Source organism: Salvelinus alpinus, chromosome 34, assembly GCF_045679555.1.
Source record: "Salvelinus alpinus chromosome 34, SLU_Salpinus.1, whole genome shotgun sequence".
Lineage (NCBI taxonomy): Eukaryota > Metazoa > Chordata > Actinopteri > Salmoniformes > Salmonidae > Salvelinus > Salvelinus alpinus.
In genome coordinates this window covers 15,326,280-15,345,837 of record NC_092119.1, presented here as the reverse complement: position 1 = coordinate 15,345,837, position 19,558 = coordinate 15,326,280, and the positions used below count along the sequence as shown (strand labels likewise).

The 19,558-nt window shown below is 44.4% G+C and overlaps 1 protein-coding gene across 15 annotated transcripts in view; it reads right to left on the bottom strand.

Moving 5' to 3' along the window:
• Positions 1-19,558, bottom strand: part of LOC139563604 (dystrobrevin beta-like) — an 84,858-nt gene that overhangs the window by 46,461 nt on the left and 18,839 nt on the right. For 12 of the 15 annotated variants that reach the window (XM_071382431.1, XM_071382421.1, XM_071382422.1 and 9 more), the window contains exon 10: positions 3,056-3,130. The exons of the other annotated variants lie outside the window; for them this stretch is intronic. In XM_071382431.1, the coding sequence (XP_071238532.1) occupies positions 3,056-3,130 (75 nt within the window). The remainder of the gene's footprint in view (positions 1-3,055; positions 3,131-19,558) is intronic. 15 annotated transcript variants of the gene reach the window in all.

Genomic DNA, 19,558 nt, shown 5'->3' with positions numbered 1-19,558 from the left:
CTGGGAGGGGACAGGCTGGCTTGCTGCTTCGCAAACACACACAAATATACATGAACGCACATGCGCACACACACTTCCTTAGTCTGCTTCTAATCTGATAATGCGAGAGAAAATATTACCTTATCTCCTGGGATCACTGCTTCTTTCAGCACGTACTGCACGCACACACACACACACACACACACACACACACACACACACACACACACACACACACACACACACACACACACACACACACACACACACACACACACACACACACACACACACACACACACACACACACACACCTCCTGTTGACCTCTCTCATCTAAATGCACACAGCATCGTGTAACCTCTATAGCGACTGCCTGGGGTGACGATAGAACAACAAGTCAGCTTCCTTTAGACTGCCTGCTGACACTAATCTAAATACTGTGTGTGTGTGTGTGTGTGTGTGTGTGTGTGTGTGTGTGTGTGTGTGTGTGTGTGTGTGTGTGTGTGTGTGTGTGTGTGTGTGTGTGTGGATGTCCTCCTGGAGGAGAATGTGTTCTGAATCTTGCCTCTCAAATTGCCCGGAGCTGCTGCCAATGCCTGTCTACATCGCGGTACTACACGCGCCGGTACTACACGCGCCGGTACTAGGGTACTACACAGGGTACTACACGCGGTACTATTCTACTTCTGATGACAAAGCCATTGAACCCTTGCATATATGTTACTTCAATCAACTGTTGTTAAGGACTTCCTCATTAGGGCTGCTATAGCAGTAAACAAATAATAATGAGTTGTCTCAGGACTCAAGGGGAAGCCACAGGGGAGGACATCTTTAAAGACACAGGGGAGGACATCTTTAAAGCCACAGGGGAGGACATCTTTAGAGACACAGGGGAGGACATCTTTAAAGACACAGGGGAAGTCATCTTTAAAGACACAGGGGAGGACATCTTTAAAGACACAGGGGAAGTCATCTTTAGAGACACAGGGGAAGTCGTCTTTAGAGACACAGGGGAGGACATCTTTAGAGACACAGGGGAGGACATCTTTAAAGACACAGGGGAAGTCATCTTTAAAGACACAGGGGGACTGACATCTTTAAATACACAGGGGAAGACATCTTTAAATACACAGGGGAAGACACAGGGGAAGACATCTTTAAAGACACAGGGGGACTGACATATTTAAATACACAGGGGAAGACACAGGGGGACTGACATCTTTAAAGACACAAGGGGACTGACATATTTAAAGACACAGGGGAAGACACAGGGGAAGACATCTTTAGAGACACAGGGGAGGACATCCTTAAAGACACAGGGGAGGACATCTTTAGAGACACAGGGGAGGACATCTTTAGAGACACAGGGGAGGACATCTTTAGAGACACAGGGGAGGACATCTTTAGAGACACAGGGGGACTGACATCTTTAAATACACAGGGGAAGACACAGGGGGACTGACATCTTTAAAGACACAAGGGGACTGACATATTTAAATACATAGGGGAAGACACAGGGGAAGACATCTTTAGAGACACAGGGGAGGACATCCTTAAAGACACAGGGGAGGACATCTTTAGAGACACAGGGGAGGACATCTTTAGAGACACAGGGGGACTGACATCTTTAAATACACAGGGGAAGACACAGGGGGACTGACATCTTTAAAGACACAAGGGGACTGACATATTTAAATACACAGGGGAAGACACAGGGGAAGACATCTTTAGAGACACAGGGGAGGACATCCTTAAAGACACAGGGGAGGACATCTTTAGAGACACAGGGGGACTGACATCTTTAAATACACAGGGGAAGACACAGGGGGACTGACATCTTTAAAGACACAAGGGGACTGACATATTTAAATACATAGGGGAAGACAGAGGGGAAGACATCTTTAAAGACACAGGGGAAGACACAGGGGAAGACATCTTTAAAGACACAGGGGAAGTCATCTTTAAAGACACAGGGGAAGTCATCTTTAAATACACAGGGGAGGACATTTTTAGAGACGCAGGGGAGGACATCTTTAAAGACACAGGGGAAGTCATCTTTAGAGACACAGGGGAGGACATCTTTAAAGACACAGGGGAGGACATTTTTAGAGACGCAGGGGAAGACATCTTTAGAGACACAGGGGAGGACATCTTTGGAGACACAGGGGAAGGACATCTTTAAAGACACAGGGGAAGTCATCTTTAAAGACACAGGGGAAGTCATCTTTAAATACACAGGGGAGGACATTTTTAGAGACGCAGGGGAGGACATCTTTAAAGACACAGGGGAAGTCATCTTTAGAGACACAGGGGAGGACATCTTTGGAGACGCAGGGGAAGACATCTTTAAAGACACAGGGGAAGACATCTTTAAATACACAGGGGAAGACATCTTTAGAGACGCAGGGGAGGACATCTTTAAAGACACAGGGGAAGTCATCTTTAGAGACACAGGGAAAGTCATCTTTAGAGACACAGGGGAGGACATCTTTAGAGACACAGGGGAGGACATCTTTAAAGACACAGGGGAAGTCATCTTTAAAGACACAGGGGGACTGACATCTTTAAATACACAGGGGAAGACGTCTTTAAATACACAGGGGAAGACACAGGGGAAGACATCTTTAAAGACACAGGGGGACTGACATATTTAAATACACAGGGGAAGACACAGGGGGACTGACATATTTAAATACACAGGGGAAGACACAGGGGGACTGACATCTTTAAAGACACAAGGGGACTGACATATTTAAAGACACAGGGGAGGACATCTTTAGAGACACAGGGGAGGACATCCTTAGAGACACAGGGGAGGACATCTTTAGAGACACAGGGGAGGACATCTTTAGAGACACAGGGGAGGACATCTTTAGAGACACAGGGGGACTGACATCTTTAAAGACACAAGGGGACTGACATATTTAAATACACAGGGGAAGACATCTTTAAAGACACAGAAGCAGGACATAAGAGGCTAGAAGCAGTTGGTGTTCTGCGAGGAACTCAGAGGAAATAAGTTAGAAATGATAGCTAGCTATAGGGGCATATCAAAGACAATTCTGAGGCACTTACCTTTTAGTAGGAGTAGGTACACCAGAGGACATGAACATTGTGTTGTTCATGTTGTTGGCTACTGGCTTCGGCTGACTGCAGTAAAACACAAGATTACACCACTTTATTGTTACAGTGTGAACACAGACGTATACACCGAATATGGGGTTACATTACATTACTGTAGGAGACCATGACTGTAAGCATTATCATACTAAACTACTGTGCTGTAGTTTTCAAAAGATCACAGGACTTTATTGCTACACTGTATGCGAAATCGTAATAAAAAAGAAAACATTTTTACCCCGTTTTCTCCCCAATTTCGTGGTATTCAATTGGTAGTTAGTTTTGTCCCATCGCTGTGACTCCCGTACGGACTCGGGAGAGGCAAAGGTCGAGAGCCGTGCGTCCTCCGAAACACAACACAACCCAGCCAAGCCGCACTGCTTCTTGACACAATGCCTGCTTAACCCGGAAGCCAGCCGCACCAATGTGTCGGAGGAAACACCGTACACCTGGCGACCATGTCAGCGTGCACTGCGCCCGGCCGGCCACAGGAGTCGCTAGTGCGCAAAGTGACAAGACATCCCTGCCGGCCAAACCCTCCCCTAACCCGGACGACGCTGGGCCAATTGTGCGCCGCCCCATGGGTCTCCCGGTTGCGGCCGGCGGCAACAGAGCCTGGACTCGAACCCAGAATCTTTAGTGGCACAGCTAGCACCGCGATGCAGTGCCTTAGACCACTGCACCACTCGGGAGGCCCCTCTGTATGTGAAATCTACATTGTATATTGATGCTATTCACTGGGGAGATCTAAGGGTTCTGTTTCTACGGGGAGATCTGAGGGTTCTGTCTCTACGGGGAGATCTGAGGGTTCTGTCTCTACGGGGAGATCTAAGGGTTCTGTCTCTACGGGGAGATCTGAGGGTTCTGTCTCTACGGGGAGATCTGAGGGTTCTGTCTCTACGGGGAGATCTGAGGGTTCTGTCTCTACGGGGAGATCTAAGGGTTCTGTCTCTACGGGGAGATCTGAGGGTTCTGTCTCTACGGGGAGATCTAAGGGTTCTGTCTCTACGGGGAGATCTGAGGGTTCTGTCTCTACGGGGAGATCTGAGGGTTCTGTCTCTACGGGGAGATCTAAGGGTTCTGTTTCTACGGGGAGATCTGAGGGTTCTGTCTCTACGGGGAGATCTGAGGGTTCTGTCTCTACGGGGAGATCTGAGGGTTCTGTCTCTACGGGGAGATCTGAGGGTTCTGTCTCTACGGGGAGATCTGAGGGTTCTGTCTCCACGGGGAGATCTGAGGGTTCTGTCTCTACGGGGAGATCTGAGGGTTCTGTCTCTACGGGGAGATCTAAGGGTTCTGTCTCTACGGGGAGATCTGAGGGTTCTGTCTCTACAGGGAGATCTGAGGGTTCTGTCTCTACGGGGAGATCTGAGGGTTCTGTTTCTACGGGGAGATCTAAGGGTTCTGTCTCTACGGGGAGATCTAAGGGTTCTGTTTCTACGGGGAGATCTGAGGGTTCTGTCTCTACGGGGAGATCTAAGGGTTCTGTCTCTACGGGGAGATCTGAGGGTTCTGTTTCTACGGGGAGATCTGAGGGTTCTGTCTCTACGGGGAGATCTAAGGGTTCTGTCTCTACGGGGAGATCTAAGGGTTCTGTCTCTACGGGGAGATCTGAGGGTTCTGTCTCTACGGGGAGATCTAAGGGTTCTGTTTCTACGGGGAGATCTGAGGGTTCTGTCTCTACGGGGAGATCTAAGGGTTCTGTCTCTACGGGGAGATCTAAGGGTTCTGTCTCTACGGGGAGATCTAAGGGTTCTGTTTCTACGGGGAGATCTGAGGGTTCTGTCTCTACGGGGAGATCTGAGGGTTCTGTCTCTACGGGGAGATCTGAGGGAGGACAGGGGACGTTTGCATGTAAATGTAAATTACTGTAAGATTCATGCATAAGCAATCATAACTAGACTCAATGGATGCAACCTTACTTGTTGAAGAACTATTCTTATCATACAGGGAACAACTGTACTGTATGCAGAAGATTGCTACTGATTGTGCTGTTCAGTATGTGGGAGTTAATTTGGTATGGTTTGTATGAAAGAATAATAGACTTGGCATTTTATTTTAATGCTATGAGCTTAAAATGAATTAACACCAAACAAGAGGCACAAAAGCAGACAAGGAATCTAATTAAACTAGAAGTCGGAGGTTGGTGAGGAACTGGGAAAGGAAAGGTGACATTGCACTATAGAAGGTCATTTGGGCGAGTAAACAAAGAGGTCCATCTGGCTTTCATATCAGCAGTGCTGTCATGTGCTAGCTGGCTGGCGCTCTCTCTGTTTGGTCCTGTGCTGGCTGGCTGGCTGGGACTCTCTCTGTTTGGTCCTGTGCTGGCTGGCTGGCTGGCTGGGACTCTGTTTTGTCCTGTGCTAGCTGGCTGGCTGAGACTCTGTTTTGTCCTGTGCTAGCTGGCTGGATGGGGCTCTGTTTGGTCCTGTGCTAGCTGGCCGGCTAGCTGGCTGGGACTCTCTGTTTGGTCCTGTGCTAGCTGGCTGGGACTCTCACGGTTTGGTCCTGTGCTAGCTGGCCGGCTAGCTGGCTGGGACTCTCTGTTTGGTCCTGTGCTAGCTGGCCGGGACTCTCTCTGTTTGGTCCTGTGCTAGCTGGCTGGCTGGGGCTCTCTCTGTTTTGTCCTGTGCTGGCTAGCTGGCTGGGGCGCTCTCTGTTTGGTCCTGTGCTGGCTGGCTGGCTGGGACTCTCTCTGTTTGGTCCTGTGCTGGCTGGCTGGCTGGCTGGCTGGCTGGGACTCTCTCTGTTTGGTCCTGTGCTAGCTGGCTGGCTAGCTGGCTGGGACTCTCTGTTTGGTCCTGTGCTAGCTGGCCGGGACTCTCTCTGTTTGGTCCTGTGCTAGCTGGCTGGCTGGGGCTCTCTCTGTTTTGTCCTGTGCTGGCTAGCTGGCTCGGGCGCTCTCTGTTTGGTCCTGTGCTGGCTGGCTGGCTGGGACTCTCTCTGTTTGGTCCTGTGCTGGCTGGCTGGCTGGCTGGCTGGGTGGGACTCTCTCTGTTTGGTCCTGTGCTAGCTGGCTGGCTGAGACTCTGTTTTGTCCTGTGCTAGCTGGCTGGATGGGGCTCTGTTTGGTCCTGAGCTAGCTGGCCGGCTAGCTGGCTGGGACTCTCTGTTTGGTCCTGTGCTGGCTGACTGGGGCTCTCTCTGTTTTGTCCTGTGCTGGCTGGCTGGCTGGGACTCTCTCTGTTTGGTCCTGTGCTGGCTGGCTGGCTGGGACTCTCTCTGTTTGGTCCTGTGCTAGCTGGCCGGCTGGCTGGGACTCTCATTGTTTGGTCCTGTGCTAGCTGGCTGGCTGGCTGGGACTCTCACTGTTTGGTCCTGTGCTAGCTGGCTGGCTGGCTGGGACTCTCGCTGTTTGGTCCTGTGCTAGCTGGCTGGCTGGCTGGGACTCTCGCTGTTTGGTCCTGTGCTAGCTGGCTGGGACTCTCTGTTTGGTCCTGTGCTGGCTGGCTGGGGCTCTCTCTGTTTTGTCCTGTGCTGGCTGGCTGGCTGGGACTCTCTCTGTTTGGTCCTGTGCTGGCTGGCTGGCTGGGACTCTCTCTGTTTGGTCCTGTGCTAGCTGGCTGGCTGGCTGGGACTCTCTCTGTTTGGTCCTGTGCTAGCTGGCCGGCTGGCTGGGACTCTCATTGTTTGGTCCTGTGCTAGCTGGCTGGCTGGCTGGGACTCTCACTGTTTGGTCCTGTGCTAGCTGGCTGGCTGGCTGGGACTCTCGCTGTTTGGTCCTGTGCTAGCTGGCTGGCTGGCTGGGACTCTCGCTGTTTGGTCCTGTGCTAGCTGGCTGGCTGGGACTCTCACTGTTTTGTCCTGTGCTAGCTGGCTGGATGGGGCTCTGTTTGGTCCTGTGCTAGCTGGCTGGGACTCTCTGTTTGGTCCTGTGCTAGCTGGCTGGGACTCTCACTGTTTGGTCCTGTGCTAGCTGGCCGGCTAGCTGGCTGGGACTCTCTGTTTGGTCCTGTGCTAGCTGGCCGGGACTCTCTCTGTTTGGTCCTGTGCTAGCTGGCTGGCTGGGGCTCTCTCTGTTTTGTCCTGTGCTGGCTAGCTGGCTGGGGCGCTCTCTGTTTGGTCCTGTGCTGGCTGGCTGGCTGGGACTCTCTCTGTTTGGTCCTGTGCTGGCTGGCTGGCTGGCTGGCTGGGTGGGACTCTCTCTGTTTGGTCCTGTGCTAGCTGGCTGGCTGAGACTCTGTTTTGTCCTGTGCTAGCTGGCTGGATGGGGCTCTGTTTGGTCCTGAGCTAGCTGGCCGGCTAGCTGGCTGGGACTCTCTGTTTGGTCCTGTGCTGGCTGGCTGGGGCTCTCTCTGTTTTGTCCTGTGCTGGCTGGCTGGCTGTGACTCTCTCTGTTTGGTCCTGTGCTGGCTGGCTGGCTGGGACTCTCTCTGTTTGGTCCTGTGCTAGCTGGCCGGCTGGCTGGGACTCTCATTGTTTGGTCCTGTGCTAGCTGGCTGGCTGGCTGGGACTCTCACTGTTTGGTCCTGTGCTAGCTGGCTGGCTGGCTGGGACTCTCGCTGTTTGGTCCTGTGCTAGCTGGCTGGCTGGCTGGGACTCTCGCTGTTTGGTCCTGTGCTAGCTGGCTGGCTGGCTGGGACTCTCTGTTTGGTCCTGTGCTGGCTGGCTGGGGCTCTCTCTGTTTTGTCCTGTGCTGGCTGGCTGGCTGGGACTCTCTCTGTTTGGTCCTGTGCTGGCTGGCTGGCTGGGACTCTCTCTGTTTGGTCCTGTGCTAGCTGGCCGGCTGGCTGGGACTCTCATTGTTTGGTCCTGTGCTAGCTGGCTGGCTGGCTGGGACTCTCACTGTTTGGTCCTGTGCTAGCTGGCTGGCTGGCTGGGACTCTCGCTGTTTGGTCCTGTGCTAGCTGGCTAGCTGGCTGGGACTCTCGCTGTTTGGTCCTGTGCTAGCTGGCTGGCTGGGACTCTCACTGTTTGGTCCTGTGTTGGCTGGCTGGGACTCTCACTGTTTGGTCCTGTGTTGGCTGGCTGGGACTCTCACTGTTTGGTCCTGTGCTGGCTGGCAGGGACTCTCACTGTTTGGTCCTGTGCTGGCTGGCAGGGACTCTCACTGTTTGGTCCTGTGCTAGCTGGCAGGGACTCTCTCTGTTTTGTCCTGTGCTTGCTGGCTGGCTGGGACTCTCTCTGTTTGGTCCATACTTCAGTCTGAGACTGACATCTACTGTATTTTAGTTTATGCCGCTCTGACATTGCTCATCCAAATATTTACATATTCTTAATTCAATTCCTTTAAATTTGTATGTATTGTGAAATTGTTAGATATAACAAAACACAAGCATTTTGCTGCACCCGCAATAACATCTGCTAAAAACGTGTATGTAACAAATACAATTTGATTGAAAGGCTGGGGCTCTCTCTGTTGGGCTAGATTATCCTCACTCACTGGCTCACTACAGACCCCCTCTCTGGGTGCATCCCAAATGGCATCCTATTCATTATACACTGATTGTACAAAACATTAGGAATACCTGCTCTTTCCATGACAGACTGACCAGGTGAATCCAGGTAAAAGCTATGATCCCTTATTGATGACACCTATCCACTTCAATCAGTGTAGATGAAGGGGAGGAGACAGGTTAATGAAGGATTTTAAAGCCTTGAGACAATTGAGACATGGATTGTGTATGTGTGCCATTCAGAGGGTGAATGAGCAAGACAAAAGATTTAAGTGCCTTTGAACGGGGTAGGCCAGGCGCACCGGTTTAAGTGTGTTAAGAACTGCAATGCTGCTGGATTTGTCCCTTGTGTATCAAGAAAGTTCCACCACCCAAATGAAATCCAGCCAACTTGACAACTGTGGAAAGCATTGGAGTCAACATGGGCCAGCATCCTTTTGGAATGCGTTCAACACGTTGTAGAGTTCATGCCCCGACGAACTGAGGCTGTTCTGAGGGCAAAAGTGGTGCTACTGAATATTAGAAAGGTGTTCCTAATGTTTTATACACTCACAACTTTCACCAGGGATCAAAGTAGTGTACTATATAGGGAATTGGGTGCCATTTCAGACGTAAACTCCTCTGCTCGGACCAGAGAACTTCAATATTCACACTCTAGTTCCATGTATGGAGAAATAACAGTTACAAACTAATTTTGGTCTTTTTTCTCCATCTCATCCATTTAATCGATTCCCCCCCCCCCCCCCCTATCTCCATTCAGATGCAGGCTATTAACAGGGTGATCAAATACAATTAAGATCCAATATCTTTCTAATTTACAGTACCAGTCAAAAGTTTGAACACACCTACTCATTCAAGGGTTTTTCTTTATTTTTACTATTTTATACATTGTAGAATAATAGTGAAGACATCAAAACTATGAAATAACACCCATGGAATCAAAAAAGTGTTAAATCAAAATATATATATATTTGAGATTCTTCAAAGTAGCCACCCTTTGCCTTGATGACAGCTTTGCACACTCTTGGCATTCTCTTAACCAACTTCATGATGAATGCTTTTCCAACAGGCGTATATTAATAATTATATATTTAATATAAGTAGACATGCAATCATAATTGACTGTAGCGCATATAAAGCACCCAGTGGCTGAAAACACAATCATCGCGGGATGAACGAGTGACAAATTTCCGGGTAAGGGCGGTTCATTTAAAAATCATTCCTTTCTCCCTCGGCCCTTGCCCTGCAAGTGTATACTCGTCAGACGTCATGAATCGTCATCAGAAGTGTCCACTTTGAGGGCTGAGGGGATAGGGTGTGTCTTTTAAGTGTTTGGACTGTAGCCATGGACACTCTTACTGACAGTTGTGGCTGCTTCGCGTGATGTATTGTTGTCTCTACCTTCTTGCCCTTTGTGCTGTTGTCTGTGCCCGATAATGTTTGTACCATGTTTTGTGCTGCTACCATGTTGTGTTGCTGTCATGTTGTGTTACTACCATGCTGTGTTGTCATGTGTTGCTGCCATGCGATGTTGTCGTCTTAGGTCTCTCTTTATGTAGTGTTGTTGTGTTTCTTGTCGTGATGTGTGTTTTATCCTATATTTTAATTAAATGTTTTATTTTAATCCCAGCCCCCGTCTCCACAGGAGTTTTTTGGTAAGCCGTCATTCTAAATAAGAATTTGTTCTTATTAACTGACTTGCCTAGTTAAATAAAGGTTAAATATATATATATATATTTTTTAAGTATCCCACCCCTACCTTGTCACAACACAACTGAGTACTGATATAATAATAGTATTAGCATACTGTTCGTTTCTCCAAAATGTTTTCAAAGAATGTTCAACCTTTATAGTACTGCATCATATTTTCATCAGTATTTCTCTTAATAAGCAACTGAATTAATTATTCACTCACAGTACTACTAACGATGAGGGGGCCACCTGACCTGACCAGCATAGTATTTGTATTATCATGAAGATCCAATATTAGATCCCCCAGAGTCAAGCTAATACTTTCAAGGCACACTTCAGCAATAATGCTCGAGGGGGTGTGGTATATGGCCCGGGCTAAGGGCTGTTCTTACGTGCAACGCAACGTGGAGTGCCTGGATACAGCCCTTAACCATGATATATTGGCCATATACCACAACCCCCCCCCCTGAGTTGCTATTATAAACTGGTTACCAACTAAATTAGAGCAGTAAAAATAGATATTTTGTCATACCAGTGGTATACGGTCTGATATACCACGGCTGTCAGCAAATCAGCATTCAGGGCTCGAACCACACAGTTTATAATAAGGAACATATTTTGAAGTACTATTTTTAAACCTCCATATAAAATCCCAAGTTCAAAACAATAAAATAGTATGTTGATCCAGTTCAGACAAGGAAAAGGGGAGTGTAATAGGAATATAGTGTCCCTAGAAATATATCTCTAGTTTAGTAAAATTCTGACAAACAAGTCAAATCTCAACTCAAATATTTACGACTAACAACAGTGTAAAAAGCCAGCGTCCGCTTTCATCCAGGACCCTAATACTATAATAACTGAGATAAGAGGATATAATGAGATCTCACTCACCTCCTTTAGAGGGTAGAAAGCAACAGTCTGGCTAGCCAAATACATCCAACCATTCAAGCGCTGCTGTAGCCAGCTGCCTACCCTGGTCCGCTCTGCTCTTAACTGAGCCAGCAGCATCTTAATGAACTATACTGCTGCTGTCTCCAAGGAGACCCAGCAGTCACATGACTATGACGATACAGTCCCCTCCTCTCCTCTCCCTCAATTCAATTTAAATTTAAGGGGCTTTATTGGCATGGGAAACATATGTTTACATTGCCAAAGCAAGTGAAGTAGATAATAAACAAAAGTGAAATAAACAATAAAAAATTCAAAAATAAATAAATAAATAATAATAATAATAAAATGAATAAAACAATAAAAATAAAAAAACTTTTTCTCAATACCGCACTTCATCTCAACCTCTAAATAGACTAGATTTTTTCTCCCATCATTTTGTTTTTGTCGTTCTGTGAAATAAATGCATGACTGCCTTCTCTGATAATGACATTTACATACGTGTACAGTTCCTTCGCCCAGGCAGCGCTGACACTTATCCAAGGCCCATTACATAAAAGGCCTTTCATATACAGTACTATACTATCCTCTGAGAAGTAAATCATCAAACCTTTAAGCAAACCGTGTACAAATATAACTCCTATTTACTGAGTAAAAGACTCTTATATAAAAGGTTTAAGAATGACGTGCTTTGAGAATCTCTCTCTCGGTCTCTCTCTCTCTGCAGGTATAACTACGAATATGTTGTCCTCTAGAGCTAGATGGTGTCCATATTGATTTTGTCCCTGCTTACAAATATCTGGACAGACGGAAAGCTGTCTTTTAAAAAGCATACTGATGACTTAGTTAAGAAGCTAAGAATAAAAATGGGCTTCTTTTCTAGAAATCGGTCATGCCTCTTGCTAAATAGTAGAAAGCAGATTATTCCGTTGACTTTCCAAATCAGTCCTAGACTATGGCGACATCACCTATGTTGCTGCCACTTCACTAAAGCCGTTAGATGCAGTTTCTTATAAACGCACAGCGCTTCATTACGGGAGCCATTTTCAGTACTCATCACTGCAGTCTCTATCAGAAAGTTGGATGGCCCTCTGATGTCACATAGGTTGATACATGAAAACATAGCAATGTATAAAGCCCTTTATAAAAAGTCCCACTGTACCTAACATCATTACTAAACCTCAGACATAGGAGTTACCACACCCAGTCTCAGGGATTGATAACTCTGGAAAATCCTTTGGTCTCGGAGTTAGGTAAATCAGCTTTTTAGTTCTTGGACCTTATTTGTGGAACAATCTTCCAAATGTTATTACAAAATAATGTTTTGGTGCCTGTAGGGTAATTCAGAAAGCTGATTGAGGACCTTATTACTGATGATGATGATTATTATAATTTTTTTAAATGTTGCTTTAATTTTGTATTTATATTTTGATGTGTGCATTTTCTGTCATTTCTTTAATTCAAGGCTCATCTGTAAAAGGGACCTTGGTCTCAGTATGACTCCCTGATAATGATTTCAGTCACATGTGATGTCACAAGTTCCCATCACAACGTTCCACAACCCACTCAGAGGTGCCACAGAGGTCAAAAGGTCAATTAATAAGAACAAGTCAACAGTATATTTAGGCATTCTATGATCAAAGTCCTGCAATGAGCTAGCTTAGCGTTGTCACGAAGAGTGGGCATCTAATGACAATGCAATGGCCTTCTACTCATTGTGCCTGTGGCATCGAGGACAGAGAAGACAAGGCTGTACTTTCATAAATGTCCCCTAGCCTTCATATCAGTCTCGCCTCTATTCCTGGTAAGACATCTCTTTCATTCTATTTCTGACTTCAGAAATCAGCTTGAAGAAAGCATTTGGAAATAATATTTGCAACCTGCAGGCTGCAACAACAAAAAATCTAATGAATTCACTACTTCCTGGTAATGCTTCCTCACTCTCCTCCTTTCTCTCCGTCTGTCAATATCCCTGTCATAAAATTCTAATCGTACTCACAACAAAGTGAATTGCATAGCTATTTCCAATTGCAATGAGAGTATTGACTAAAAGATGATTGAAGGAATAAAACAACATGAGACATTCGGACATTAAAGACTGTGAGTAAAGGTTGTGTGGTTACACTGAGTATGACCTGGTCAATATTTTAAACTCATATTTTAGGACAGTACAGGTAGTATTTATTTTTGTCTAAGCCAGTTGAGGACACAGTAGTTTTAGATGTTCTAGATTAACAGTGACAGATAGTCCATCACAAAATCATAACTCTGCTCCCCTTTGTGTAGTGTATAAATCCACTGGAAGCTCACTGTCAGTCTGACGGGGATCCTAAAGTCACAGCTTGCTTATAGCCTGCTGAGGAGCTAAGCAATACCAAGTAGGGCTAGGCGATATGGCCAAAAAATCATATCATTTTTCAAATTTTTGACGGGATTTTATGTTTTTGAATAATAAAAGTTCTAAATATTATTTTTGAGTAGTTCATGACCCTAGGGTGGCAACACATAAGTTATTTCAATGGGACTTTCTCCATTCTGATTGTTTTATACGGTTCAATTCAACTTCAACCTAAAATCATTTCCTGTACTCGTTTGAGATAATTTCCACACTGCCACGATGTGGGCATAAAATACTAGGCCTTATTTTTTATCAAATGTTGCGATTTAGATCAAAACACTTGGGTGAACTTTTGGAATCATGGAAATAGAATGTTTATTATAACTCTATAGTTAGAATATAAATAATAGTGGGCACTTTGAATACAGTGTTGTTTAACATGACAACGAATGAAAATGCCAGGGAGGAGTTATTGTGACAGGGTAGGAACCAAAGTGATGTTCAGTGTTTCCTAGGGGACCCTATAATCTTTGGCTACATTAAATCTTTATTCATATAGTCAACATATTCATGCTTCGCCTATTCCTCTGTGATTTAGAAGATACTGTTGCACAAACAACATGCTGATTTAGGCCTCCACCTGCAATGGTATCAGGATGTATTAGCTAGCTACATTTGCTCTACATTAGCTAGCCAGCTAACTAGCATTAGTGGTTAACACAATTTAGCTTAACTTGCTAAGAAAATACAAACTAGCTGTTTGCAGATGTAAGAAACACAAACTAATGTTGTAATTATAGAACGCTTGTGGATTTATATTAAGATCAAAGTGGAAACAACATTGTTGCATGTGCTGCATTGACCATGCAGACTGAACGAAAGTGTCTCGTGGTCAAGCAACAACAAATGCGCTCCTTGAGTGACAGGGGGTGGGACTAGGTCTGTGTGGAAAACATCATGGAGAGAGAGAGACAGAGAGAGAGCGGAGAGGGATGACTCAAGTAGTGGCATATCACATTTAACAAACCAAACATTCAAATACCGTTATAGAAGGTAAAGTAAATACCCAAACCGGTCCGTGCATCAATACCGGTATATTGTAAAATACGGTATACCGCCCAGCCCTAATACCAAGTATCTCCTACCCACTGTCACAAGGGTCTCATTGCCTCAATGGGTTTAAATCTTGACCATTGGTAATAGCCTATACTATTAATCCTTTCATGCTTCAAACCCAGCCATGTCTGGCCATGTTTAACACTGCAGCCAGAGTTCCTTTTTCTGGTATTTTATTATTAGGATCCCCACTAGCTGTTGCAAAAGGAGCAGCTACTCTTCCTGGGGTCTACACAAAACATGAAACATGACATAATACGGAACATTAATAGACAAGAACAGAACTACATACATAACCGTTCAAAAATGTGGGGTCACTTAGAAATGTCCTTGTTTTTGAAAGAAAAGCAAAAAAATAACATCAAATTGATCAGAAATACAGTATAGATATTGTTAATAATGTTGTAAATGACTATTGTAGCTGGAAACGGCTGATTTTTAATGTAATATCTACATAGGCGTAAAGAGGCCCATTATCAGCAACCATCACTCCTGTGTTCCAATGGCACGTTGTGTTTGCTAATCCAAGTTTATCATTTTAAAAGGCTAATTGATCATTAGAAAACCCTCTTGCAATTATGTTAGCACAGCTTAACTGTTGTGCTGATTAAATAAGCAATACAACTGGCCTTCTTTAGACTAGTAGGGTGTCTGGAGCATCAGCATTTGTGGGTTCGATTACAGGCTCAAAATGGACAGAAACAAATAACTTTCTTCTGAAACTTGTCAGTCTATTCTTGTTCTGAGAAATGAAGGCTATTCCATGCGAGAAATTGCCAAGAAACTGAAGATGTTGTACAACGCTGTGTACTACCCCCTCCACAGAACAGTGCAAACTGGCTCTAACCAGAATAGAGAGAGGGGTGGGAGGCCCCGGTGCACAACTGAGCAAGAGGACAAGTACATTAGTGTCTCTAGTTTGAGAAACAGACACCTCACAAGTCCTCAACCGGCAGCTTCATTAAATAGTACCCGCAAAACACCAGTCTCAACGTCAACAGTGAAGAGGCAACTCTGGGATGCGGGCCTTCTAGGCAGAGTTCCTCTGTCCAGTGTCTGTGTTCTTTTGCCCAACTTAATCTTTTATTTTTATTGGCCAGTCTGACATATGGATTTTTCTTTGCAACTCTGCCAAGAAGGCCAGCATCCCAGAGTCGCCTCTTCACTGTTGATGTTGAGACTGGTATTTTGCGGGTACTATTTAATGAAGCTGCCAGTTGAGAACTTATGGAAAAGCCATTTCTCAGAACAAGAATAGACCGACGAGTTTCAGAAGAAAGAAGAATTTCTGGCCATTTTCAGCCTGTAATCGAACCCACAAATGCTGATGCTCCAGATACTCAACGAAAAAAGGCCAGTTGTATTGCTTCTTTAATCAGCACAACAGTTTTCAGCTGTGCTGGTTTTCTAATGATTAATTATCCTTTTAAAATTATAAAAACTTGGATTAGCTAACACAACGTGCCATTGGAACACAGGAGTGATGGTTGCTGATAATGGACCTCTGTACGCCTATGTCGATATTCCATAAAACATCTGCCGTTTCCAGCTACAATAGTCATTTACAACATTAACAATGTCTACGCTATATTTCTGATCAATTTGATGTTATTTTAAATGGACAAAAAACCCAAATTGCTTTTCTTTCAAAAACAAAGACATTTCTAAGTGACCCCAAACTTTTGAATGGTGGTTTACATTTTTTTTAAAGGCATACGTAGCCTACAATGCATACACAAAAACTATCTAGGTCATTTAAACACCGTCATCCTGATTGCACTGTTTCCTTTTGGTTCAGGCCTACTAACACAAATTCAGGACATTTCAAACCCTTCATCCTCTCTCAGAATAAATGTGTCCTTATTAGAAAACAGAAGACTAGATCAACATCCTAAACGGCAGCCATTACATCTGGCCATGTCTTAACACCGCAGCCAGTTCCATTTAAACACCATCATCCTAATTGCACTGTTTCATTCATTCCCTTAATAGTGCACTACTTTTGACCAGGGCCAATAGGGCTCTAGTCAAAAGTAATTCACTATAGGGAATAGAGTGCCATTTGGAACCCCTTTAGGGCTTTGCTAAAGATAATTTGAGAAAGTGGATGTTTCCCCCCCACACAAAATGTATTCCAAAAAGGGTTCCAGGGAATATTGCTGGAAGGAAAAGCAGTGAAATTGCCTCAGATTTTAAATTGAAATATAAAAATGATGAAGTAGAATCCATGTGCAAAAGAAACGGAACATTGTGCCATCTGGTCAGAGCCGATATGGTGATGAGAGAGTCTGGTTTTATGAGATTTACTTCTAATGCTGAGGTTTAACAGTCTGAATATTACTTTTCAGCCCCATCTAACTTCATTATGGTCCATGATACTGCACTACTCAGACTCATTCCCTGCTGTCACCACATTCTGATAAAAAATGGTGTGTTTGGTTTGGTAGAACCCAGAAACTAGTTTTCAACATCATTCCTATTTTCAAGGGAAGGGAGGGATAGAGGGAGGAAAGGGAGAGAAAGGAATGAATAGAGGGAGAGAGGAAAGAAGGGTGGAGAAGAGAGGGATGGAGGGAGATGACAGCCAGGAGAGGGAGGAACTCTGAATAACCCTCATCCTGCATCAACTTTTACTGGGACTCCAAAATAGCAACAAAGCAGCACACTAACAATAGCCTGGTCCCAGATCTGTTTGTGCTGTCATGCCAAACAACAATCATACGGTAGGAGTAAGCAAGAAAGCACCAATAGATATTTTGCCTACTCCAATGTAATTGTCAAGTCTGACTTCATGTTTTCCATGACAATTCCATAATGAGTTGGCAAGAGGCCAGTAACAGACTGGCACCCAGGCTACATAAACTAGCTATAGGCTATAGCAAATCTGGTTACTAGTGAGGCATAGTCAACTTGAGGCCAGTTTTAGCTACAATCTACACATGTAAGGCAATATACACTCACCGGTCAGTTTATTAGGTACACCACCCCATTCATGAAAATGGATTGCTCCTACAGACAGTGAGTCAAGTAGCTGTGACTTGCTATATAAAAGCAGGCAGACAGGCATCGAGGCATTCAGTTACTGTTCGATATGGAACACAATAGATATTATTCTGAAATAACACGAAATGTACAGAAATGTAAGTTCAGTTATGTGACAGCCAGCAGGATATAAAACAGTTTCTATAATGTTTTCAAGAAAGGCTTCCAGCCAAAGCCTTAGATTTATAGCAAAGCTCCAGCTTCATTACATAACAAACAACGGGTTGATGAGGACCAAAATGTTGTTCAAAGCACCTACAGAAATAGAATCACTTAGAACCGCTTTTCAAAACACCCAATTGGCAAGTAAGTTACAGTGCCTTCAGAAAGTATTCAGTGCCTTCAGAAAGTATTCAGTGCCTTCAGAAAGTATTCAGTGCCTTCAGAAAGTATTCAGTGCCTTGACTTATTCCACATTTTATTGGATTTCAGCCTGAATTCTGAATTTATCAAATATATATATTTTTTCTCTCACCAATCTACACACAATACCCCATGACAAAGTGAAAACATGTTTTTAGAAATGTTTGCAAATTTATTGAGAATGAAATACAGAAATATCTCATTACATAAGTACTCACACCCCTAGGTCAATACTTTGCAGAAACACCTTGGCGGCGAGTCTTTCTGGGTAAGCCTAAGAACGTCCCACACCTGAATTGTGCAACATTTGCCCATCATTACTTATTTATATTCTTCAAGCTCTGTCAAATTGTTTGTTCATCATTGCTAGACAAACATTTTCAGGTCTTGCCATAGATTTTCAAGACGATTTAAGTCAAAACTGTAACTCGGCCACTCAGGAACATTCACTGTCTTCTTGGTAAGCAACTCCAGTGTAGATTTGGCCTTGTGTTTTATGTTCTCGTCCTGTTAAAAGATTAATTCATCTCCCAGTGTCAGGGGGAAAGCAGACTGAACCAGGTTTTCCTCTAGGATTCTGCCTGTGCTTAGCTCCATTCCATTTATTATTTTTTTATCCTGGAAAAACTCCCCAGTCCTTAACGATTACAAGCATACCCATAACATGATGCAGCCACCACTATACTTGAAAATATGGAGAGTGGTACTCAGTATTGTGTTGTATTGGATTTGCCCCAAACATAACACTTTGTATTCAGGACAAAAAGTGAATTGCTTTGAAACATTTCTTACAGTATTACTTTAATGCCTTGTAGCAAACAGGATCCATGTTTTGTAATATTTTTATTCTGTACAGGCATTCTTCTTTTCACTCTGTCCATTAGGTCAGTTCTCCTACCAAAGCCATTTAGCGAACTGTTTTAAAGTCAGCATTGACCTCATGGTGAAATCCCTGAGCGGTTTCCATCCTCTCCGTCAACTGAGTTAGGAAGGACGCCTGTTTCTTTATAGTAACTGGGTGTATTGATACACCATCCAAAGTGTAATTAATAACTTCACCATGCTCAAAGGGATATTCAATGTCTGCTTTTGTCATTTTTACCCATCTACCAAAAGGTGCCCTTCTTTGCGAGGCATTGGAAAACTTCCCTGGTCTTTGTGGTTGAATCTGTGCTTGAAATGCACTGCTCGACTAAGGGACCTTATAGATAATTGTATGTGTGGGGTACAGAGATGAGGTAGTCATTCAAAAATCACATTTAACACGTTTATTGCACACAGAGTGAGTCCATGCAACTTATGTGATTGTTAAGCACATGTTTACTCCTGAACTTATTTAGGCTTGCCATAACAAAGGGGTTGAATAGTTATTGACTCAAGACATTTCAGCTTTTCATTTTTAAATAAATTGTAAACATTTCGAAAAACACAATTCCACTTTGACATTATGGGGTATCGTGTGTAGACCAGTGACAAGCAAATCTACATTTAATCAATTTTAAATTCTGTCTGTAACACCCCACAATGTGGAAAAAGTCCAAGAGTGTGAATACTTTCTGAAGGCACTGTATATAATAGAATTACTTAGAATATAATATATCATTATATTTCTATGCAAGCACC